Source organism: Oryza sativa, chromosome 7 (genome assembly GCF_034140825.1).
Source record: "Oryza sativa Japonica Group chromosome 7, ASM3414082v1".
Lineage (NCBI taxonomy): Eukaryota > Viridiplantae > Streptophyta > Magnoliopsida > Poales > Poaceae > Oryza > Oryza sativa.
In genome coordinates, this window is record NC_089041.1 from 20749347 (window position 1) to 20758995 (window position 9649).

A 9649-nucleotide genomic window follows, 5' to 3' on the forward strand; every position below is an offset into this window, starting at 1 on the left:
GCTAATATGATAAACTAGTTAGGTGATGCCCCACGTACACTTTGTTGCGGAATACATAGATATATGTATATTAAATATTTAAAAAATAATAGATAAAACATATTTGAATATTATAAAAATGATGTGAGATAATAATTTGATACTCGTGCTATCATGTATGCTCTTTAATGTAATAAATTATAGATGATGTAATATTTTGTGTAGGCTTTAAAATGTTTGTATGTGTTACTTCATAATATAGTTAAAGAGCTGTGGTGATTTCGTCTACCAGAGTTGAGTTGATGTTAATTTGTTTTTTTTTTGGAATAAAGGATCTAAGCTGAACTCAAATTAAATCCTGTAAAATCCATGTGTTCGAAAGCAAACCCTGGTATCTCCAACAACAGGCCTATTTTCAAACCTGCACTTAATTAACAACCTAGCTTCTCTCTTTTCAATCTGAGCAATATATTCTTCTCTCTTTTTCTCTATACCAAACAAAAAACAAACATTAAGACAATTAATAAACTTAGATCACTAATATAAAGAATGAAGCTCTGTTTCTCTTCCTTCAAATTGAGCTCCAGTACAAGCACATCCAGCAAACACGTACGCGCAACAAACCAGATCAGGATATGTCTACAGCACAACATAGATCTCTGGTAGGAGTAGTAGTTTATTTCAAAAGATTTTCATACAAGAATATCACAATAAATCGATCGGCATTATTAATGTTCACATTTGAAATCCATCACTCTTTTGCCAAAAAATAAAACTAAAATCCATCTTTTTCATCTAATTAATCGGCAATAATGATTAAACCTTTCTTTATTACTCCGTCAACGTACGATTCCTTGAACTACTTCTGAATGTTAAAGAGTTGAAAGGGACTGGGAATACTGCACTACTGCAGTAGTAACCGCTGAATCCTCTTTAGGAACAATAATTAAGCATCACTTTCATAAGTATACAGAAGAGAAAACTATTCTAAACTCTCGAAGATATATTCTCTCATTATTTGCATGTGTCACTTAAATAGTTACAAATTTTTTTTAAAGAATTCAACAAGATGGTTTAATATGTGGTAGATCAGTCTACAAACATGTAAGATCAAATTTAACTTCTACATGTTGTAATGGAAAAAAAACAAATTGGACTATGAATAAATTTAATTTATTTTTTATTACGACTCATAAAAGTAAAACTTGAACTTGCATGTTTGTGGAGTAATATATCACATTTAAATACATCTTTTTTCATAAATATAACTATTTAAATTGCAAATAATTGGTGGACCTCACCTGGAGAATTTGAAATCCACACTCCACTGAACAGACGGATGGAGACAGATCCATTCTGTACGTGCTAACACTGCCGCTGCGATCTCCAAACAAAAGTTCGCTGAAACGTGGGAAATAAAAAAGGTATGAAAGTACACCGAAATGGCAAGACTTAACACTAAAACGGACAGAAGAGACTTTCAAAAGTGGCCATGTATGAAAAACAAGACACCGTTCAAATCCGGTGGCAGAAACCTCTGTTAGGCTAACAGTGTTAGCTAGTTTCTCCACGCATCAAGGACTCAGCTCGGTTTAGTTAGTTGGAATTCTACCAACCATCCACTGCGTCTATAAAAGGGCCACGAGATCGTCGTAGCCAAACGCACACCACGGCCGACGACGCACACTGCAACCTTAGCTTATAGCTTAGCTCGTAAGCTCATCACAACTCGTATACCTAATCAAGTGATCAGCAAGAACTAGCTCGATCGATCGATCGATCAACTTGCAAGAAAAAGATGGCCAGCATGCAGGAGAAGATGATCAGGGAGGCAATGGCGGCAATGAACGGGCAGACCGCCGCCGACGTCGCCGTGAACCTCTACCCGTTCATCCGCAAGTACACCGACGGCCGCGTCGAGCGGCTGCTGACGAGCTCCTACGTGCCGGCGTCGGAGGACGCCGGCAGGGGCAGGGGCGGCGTCGGTGTGGCGACGAGGGACGTCGTCGTCGATCGTGACAACGGCGTGTCCGCGCGGCTGTTCCTCCCGTCCTCCGCGGCCACCGGCGGCGGCGGCGGTGGCAGGAGGCTACCCGTGGTGCTGTACTTCCACGGCGGCTCGTTCTGCACGGAGAGCGCCTTCTGCCGGACGTACCACCGGTACGCCAGCTCACTCGCGTCGCGCGCCGGGGCGCTCGTCGTGTCCGTCGAGTACCGCCTCGCGCCGGAGCACCCGATACCCGCGGCGTACGACGACGCGTGGGCGGCGTTCCGGTGGGTGGAGTCCCTGTCCGACCCGTGGCTCGCGGAGTACGGCGACCTGCGACGGACGTTCGTCGCCGGCGACAGCGCCGGCGGCAACATCGCCTACCACACGGTGGCACGCGCCGGCCGCGAGAACGTCGGCGGCGGCATCCAGGGCCTGATCATGGTGCACCCATTCTTCTGGGGGCCCGAGAGGCTGCCGTGCGAGACGGTCTGGGACGGCGCGTCGGTGTTCCCGGCGTTCGGCGTCGACTGGCTCTGGCCGTTCGTGACGGCCGGCCAGGCGGACAACGACGACCCCCGCATCGACCCCGCCGACGACGAGCTCGCGTCCCTGCCCTGCCGCCGCGTGCTCATGGCCGTGGCCGGGAGGGACACCCTGCGCGACCGCGGCCGCCGCCTCGCGTCCCGGATGCGCGGCGACGTGACGGTGGTGGAGTCGGAGGGCGAGGACCACGGCTTCCACCTCTACAGCCCGCTGCGCGCCACCAGCAAGAGGCTCATGCAGAGCATCGTGCAGTTCATCAACCAGCCGCCTAGCCCATGCCCACCTCCGCCGGCGCCGGCGCCATCGCCGGCGATGAGGTGGCCGGCAACCATTCTTCCAGAGTTCGACGAGTGGTCGTCGACGTACAGTGACGACACTGCCAATTCCTCGCAGATTCTTCTTGGCATGCCTGCTAGGGCATACAAGGCAATATTCGTTGATAGGATGGACAGGAAAGCTGCTAAGACTGGACGACTAAGCTCTAATCCGACGGTTAATGCGTCATTAAGCATTGGTCCCAGCGGGAAAGCATCAAAGACAAGCTGCTACGGGATGTCATTTGGCCGGACCAGAGCTTACAATTTCAGAGGGGTAGCAGCTGCAGGGAGCGGCCAGTGTCAGCCTCCCTTCCGTGGAGTGACGATTTGATGAGATTACCGTCAGCTAGCCTGGCTAATCTCTCCCAGAAGACGACGTGCATTTCATCGTGCCGTTCGAAGAATATATAATAGAAACAATAATAATCTTAATTATGACATGTTGACACTGTTCGATAAAAGTGCCCTATACAAATATACTGTCTTTCTTTTTTATTTTTACGGATTACTGATTCACATATTTCTTGTGCTCGATCTAAAAATTTAATCAAAGGATATGATTTGTTACTTTCCTTAGTTGCTGGCCTTTTAACAATAATAACTCAGGTGTATCTCCTTTTTTAGATGGAAGTTCAAACTTAACAGTATCTACCGAAACATTGGTATAACAAACAGATGCACAACTGAGATAATTTCCTGTGAACCCTAAAATTTGGATTGTTCGAATTAAATGTGTTATGCCCAATTTAATAATCCTCGTAAATTCCATAGGTCCATAATTAATGTTAAGAGATTAATACCACCTTGGAAACCAATGTGCAGGGGCCTCTACTTAAATAGGCTGCTATCAGTAGGCTGCTAAATGATAGCACCTGTTAAGCTGTTGCGGTGGCGGTGGGACTGCCACACGAGCGCACATGCGCCGAGCTGAGTTGGCTGGCAAGTGACGGCCGGATGGGATGAGACATGGCTGGCTGCTCTCCTCCCCCCTTTCGGACGTTACATTTTGGTGATTAAAGACAACGTAACTATTTTGGTGATTAAAGACAACGTAACTGACGAAGAGCCATTACAGAACGTCTCTCTAGTGCTCGTTAACCTCCCATCACCGGGATAGAGAGCCATTACAAATCACTCATCTCTCTTGTGCGCGCTAACCTCCCATCACCAGGATAGAGAGCCATTACGGAAAGGATCTCACGTAACCTCCCATCACCGAGTTAACCTCCCATCACCGGGATAGAGAGCCATTACAAATCACTCATCTCTCTTGTGCGCGCTAACCTCCCATCACCAGGATAGAGAGCCATTACGGAAAGGATCTCACGTAACCTCCCATCACCGGGATAGACAGAGATAAGAACACTTTTCTTCTATTCATCCTTCTCTGGCTCCTCTCCTCTCTCGGTACACCTCTCCCTTGTGCGCGTTAACCTCCCATCACCAGGATAGAGAGCCATTACGGAACGGAAATATCATAACCTCCCATCACCGGGATAGACAGAGATAAGAACACTTTTCTTTTGTTCATCCTTCTCTGGCTCCTCTCCTCTCTCGGTACACCTTCCACCCTTCTGTTCCTGTGCTGCTTTGGTTTCCTTGTTTCTGAGCACCTGCGCGCACGGGTACTCGGGACGAGAAGGTCTCCAGAACTCCCTCCTCCTGAGAACCTACATGGGTAGGTAGGCGATCAAGTTTTTGGGAGCGTGTTCTTCACGTGATTGCTCTTAGCACTGCATTATCTTTTTCGTCTACATCAACATGTCAATCTGCGTCGACACTGGTGGAGGCAGCGGCGGCGGTACTGGTGGAGACGAAAACGACTAGATCAACGGAGGCAACAATACCAACAATGCCTCATCTAGTACCAGAACATTTTCTGGGTATACCACTATTCTTATTTCGGTGTTAAACATGTTTTTAGATGCTATTGTTACTGTTACCATATTAATGTTTATCACCATGCCGAGACACAACCGAGAATGTACATGTGCTCCATTACTGGTCGAGATGCACACGATGGCCAAGAGAACTCAGGCTTCGGTCAGGACTGTGCTTCATTGTCTGCTGCTACAATGTGCAGATTGGCGCACGCCATCCATATCAGGGTTGGTGGCCAAAGCTTGCAAGGTTGAGGGCAGTGTCGAAGAAGCTGCTTTAATTTGCTCCGCTCCCTCCGTTTAAGCTAATTATGAAGCATTAGGATGTGTCACATTACTAGATCAAATTAATTATTTAGGAACGAAAGAGGTATTGTACTATCCAGATTTATATCCAGATTCATAGAACTAGGATAAGTCACATCGAATACTAAATTAATTTTGGAGAGAGAAAATATGATAATTAATCCATGTCACAAGGGGCATTATGTGCGAGGATTTTCTAAACCAAGGAAGCAACTCCAGCAGGAAGCACATGCGCGGTGTTCAAATGTTTGTCCATGTCCTCTTTTTCTTTCATCAGCTTTATTAATATAGAGAACAAATTTTCTGAGATTTCCTTTTTCAAAATGGAATGGAGCATACCACTTAATTAGGCTGTGTTCTGGAGGTCAGGTTGGGAACTCCCCTCTCACGAACTTCACGTAAAACGGAACGACACATTTTTTTATGATTAATTAAATATTACTAGTTTTTTTGAAAATTGGATTGATATGATTTTTAAAGCAACTTTTGTATAGAATTTGCAAAAAATACACACCGTTTAGCAGTTTGAAAAGCGTGCGCGTGGAAAACGAGAGATGTGAGGTTTTTGGGTAGCTACTCATGATGAATAGATTAAACACCAAGTTCATGCTAGATCATAAGAATTGTGCTCCTCCGGATTGTGATCTTTCTTGTGTTCTTTGTCAATCGGCAGCTGTTGAAGACCTCATGCGTCTGTTCTTTTTATGCCCGTTTGCCCAAAATTGTTGGAGTCTTCTAGGCATTACTTGGGATACTACTCTCTTTTTGGAAGCAATGATGTTTATAAGGGCCAAATTGGATTATCAGGGGAGCTGTTTTATGGAGAAATTCCTTTATGCTGCTTGGCATATATGGAAGCAAAGAAATGGGTTCATTTTCGAGCAAAAGACCCCTTCTTTCATCACTTGGAGGCAACTCTTAAAGGGTGACCTCTTCCTTCTGTTGTTTAGAATTTCTGCGAGATATCACGATGTAATCATAAGTTGGATTAATAGGTTGTAACTTTGTTCTTGTTTTCTTAATAAAGTTATTCTAACAGCGGGGGCCTCTCCTGCTGTGTTCTCTTAAAAAGAAGTTGGGAAAGAACTCGGCCTTAATTGAATGTTGTTTTTGTTTTCCTATGTTCAGAAATTGAAGATTAGTACTCTTATACTAGCAACACATTTACACTAAACAAAAAAAAACTGTGAAAATACTTAGACTTGTTTTTTACCTGATAGTACACTTGGTCTTATTTGAAAGATATCCTTCACAAGAAACATGACAAAAAAGCTGACAAATATTAAACTGCGTCCCATTTTAATAATAAAAATATGTTATTAGTTTTTTTTCAATAAACAAGTATGTCTTGATTCAAAGTTCAAGCAAATAAAGGAGAGTCATCACTATATACGTGCTGAATAAACGTCAACACAAGTACACCCTTTGATTCAAATTTTGTATATGTCGAGACGTGACAGCTGATCATTATTTGTTAGTAACATTTACATGTGGGTACAACATTCCGTCTTCGCTTCTGCACACGACCATAAAAACTCGAACACTTAATTTACAACCTCGTTATTATCGGACGGTGTCGGAAGAAATTGCGTTTGGGTGGTGTGGTTGAGTGAAGTGTACTTCACAGAACGGAGCGACGAATTAACTCATGATTTATTAATGATTTATTAAGTACTAGCCAAAATAATTTGAAAAATAGATTAATATATTTTTTACAACTTTTGTATAAAAACACACATTTTACCAGTTTATGAAGCGTACGTGCGCGTGAAAAACGAAAGATGTGAGGTCGGAAACCTTAATTAAAAGAAAAATTTTGAAGAGCAGGACACGTGGCTGTCCCAGATTGGCCGCAAGTTAAGCCCGGGTTGTTTAGTTTGATTTTAAAACTTGCCATACCAGAAAATACTTTCAAAATGCTTTCTGTTAAGGAACTTATGGGCCTAGGCCCATAAAGTCCCAGCCCATATACATTAATTGGGTCCGTACCGAAACCTTCCATATATAACATACGGCTATATAAGAAGGAGGGAGGATACTCATTGTATACACTTGTGCTTGAGGAGAATAGAGGAATGAATGAGAAGAGAGTCTCACCCCATATCTTATGTCTCTACTTTCGTAGACATTATGCAACCCCTCTGGACTACGGATGTAGCACAGGGGTTGCATAATACTTTCAAAGCTTTCGATCGGTGCTCAAGTTATTGGTGTTATGAATTTTGAGGCAGGATCGGGGACTAGGGATGAAAACAGGTCGGGTTCGGTCGGATCTAACCATTCCCATATCCTAACCTTTATTTTATAATCGGAAATGGGTTGGACACGGATAGTGCCGAATGCGGATACAAACTCGGATAATGTCAAGCAAAAATTACGTACCAAAATGGATACGTATACTATCGGTTACGAATATTTATTCGAATATCAAGTCGAAGCAACAATCTTATATATCACTAGATAATGACCATTTAACAATTCCATATATCTATAATACGATTATATTAAGCCATTAGGACTTAGGAAATAAATAGAGTACAACACATCATATTAGAACCAATACATAGTACTAGAAAGTGCATCACAAAAACATAATGTGGGTAATATCCGAATTTTTTACCGGATAATCCGTATCCGTCGGATACTACCTTCCCGAGTCTGATCTCATATCCGCCAAAAAAGACCCGTATTGGGGCCCGATATCCGTGAAAATTCCCGGATACCCAAATTGTCCCGAAATAATGTGGCTGGGCGGGCTGGCGGAAAATACCCGCCCTTTTTTCACCCCTACCGGGGACGACAGCCATAATGTTGACGTCACGACTGAGCAGAAGAATACACCTAGGAGCTTTACTCAATTAGGGCCTCCATGATTTGGAGGTTATTTTTGAATAGTCCCACATTGGTTGTGGAAGGGCAAGGGACCTAATATATAAGTGGGGGAACTGCTCATATTATTGTCTAGCTTTTGGGGTGGGAAAAGCCCTTTACGATCCAACAATTGCTTTCAAAGCCTGGCTAGTTCAACATCTCTGACCTGAGGGACAAAGTGTGTGAAGGCCTGATGGACCGTGATTGCCTGCGGGGCCACTATGGCTGAGAGACCGTGGGGAAACGGTGAAGGGGCGGTGAATGGCTAAGGGACACCAATGTATAAAGTGGGAGATTGTTGAATAGTTCTACATTGGTTGTGGAAGGGCAATGGACCTAATATATAAGTGGGGGATCCCCTCACCTCATTGGCTAGCTTTTGGGGTGGGAAAAGACGTTTACGATCTAACAATTGATGCATATCCAGGTACTACTTGGGAGGGGAGAGAGGGCCCTTGTTTGAAGTTCACCAGAGATTGAGGAGATAACAAACCCAACCTCAGCGGCGTAGCTAGAGTAAAATGGAGGAGGATCGAGATTTTATCACAAGTATATCAATTTTCAAACCACATTGTCAATTTGAACAACAATTTTTGACATCACAATACAAATATGCATGCATCAATAAGATAAAAGAAGTTATAGACAATGTTTTCCAAAATGAATCCACTAATAACGTTGGTAATTGGTTACTGATTCATGATCAAAAGATGATCAAAATATGCAAACATAGACAAACTCCATTCTACCTCAACATTCTCAATGATTTGATAGCCTACAAAATGAGAACATCCAAATCGGTTCTCATTTTTTTCAAATAAAAAGAAGAGTCCAACATCTTCTTTATTAACTTCATCCGACTTCTACACTGGCCTGGCTAAAAAAAGTCCAACGAGCATATATACAATCATTACCTTTAACAATTTTAGCCTTTAACAATATCTTTTTCAACAAATGCTTCATATTCATCATCCTTGTTTGCTCTAATCATGCTCTATATATCTTTGTGTTTTCAGAAGTTTTAGTTGTGTACATATATACTTTTTTTAATCATTCGTTCAAGTATGGAAATAGAAAGACAATTGGCATGACTTATATCCAAGTAGCACCTTCAACTCAAAATTTTCCTCTAATTTGAAATTTTACTCCAATTCTTGAGAACCCCAAATTGAAATCTACTGACCTCCTAACCCTATTACATGAAAAAAATAACAACCAATAAGTCAATAACAATTTAGGGCTTTATCTCTAATAAATCGAATTGATTGAAAAAGAAATGTGAGAATTGCAAATATACCACTACTCTCAACCTCTAATTCGAAATAGCCATTAAAAAACACAAACTACAAATTTGCAACTGAAACTGATATGCGTACCTTCCGTTTGCCATTGCCTTTGGGCTAGTGCAAATAAGAAGACATAAATAATTCATAAAACTAATGTGAAAAACAAAGCTGTTTTGCCCCCCTCTCTGTTCCTCTCGCACGCAGAAGTCACCATCTCCCAGAAAGGCACAACCTATAGACGGCCATAAGGCCCGAGGCCCAAGGCACGACCATTTGGCCTAGCCCAAGCACGACATGGCCCGATAGTTGGGCTGTGTTTGGGCCGAAGCCTTGGCACAGTGGGTTGGTCCGGCACGGTACGGTCAAAGAAAAATAGTAGAAGGATCCAAAATTGACTTAAATCAACCATATATGGTAAGGCCCAAACAAAGATGAATACAAAATAGACTCATTCCATCCATATGATACACAGCCCAA

At 42.9% G+C, this 9649-nt stretch overlaps 1 protein-coding gene across 1 annotated transcript; it reads left to right on the forward strand.

Moving 5' to 3' along the window:
• Positions 1 to 1641: 1641 nt before the first annotated feature.
• On the forward strand, positions 1642 to 3405 carry LOC4343433 (probable carboxylesterase 3). Its single transcript, XM_015790085.3, has one exon. It carries the CDS (start codon positions 1778 to 1780, stop codon positions 3158 to 3160), a length of 1383 nt encoding a protein of 460 aa, XP_015645571.1. The 5' UTR covers positions 1642 to 1777; the 3' UTR covers positions 3161 to 3405.
• The last annotated feature ends 6244 nt before the right edge of the window (positions 3406 to 9649 follow it).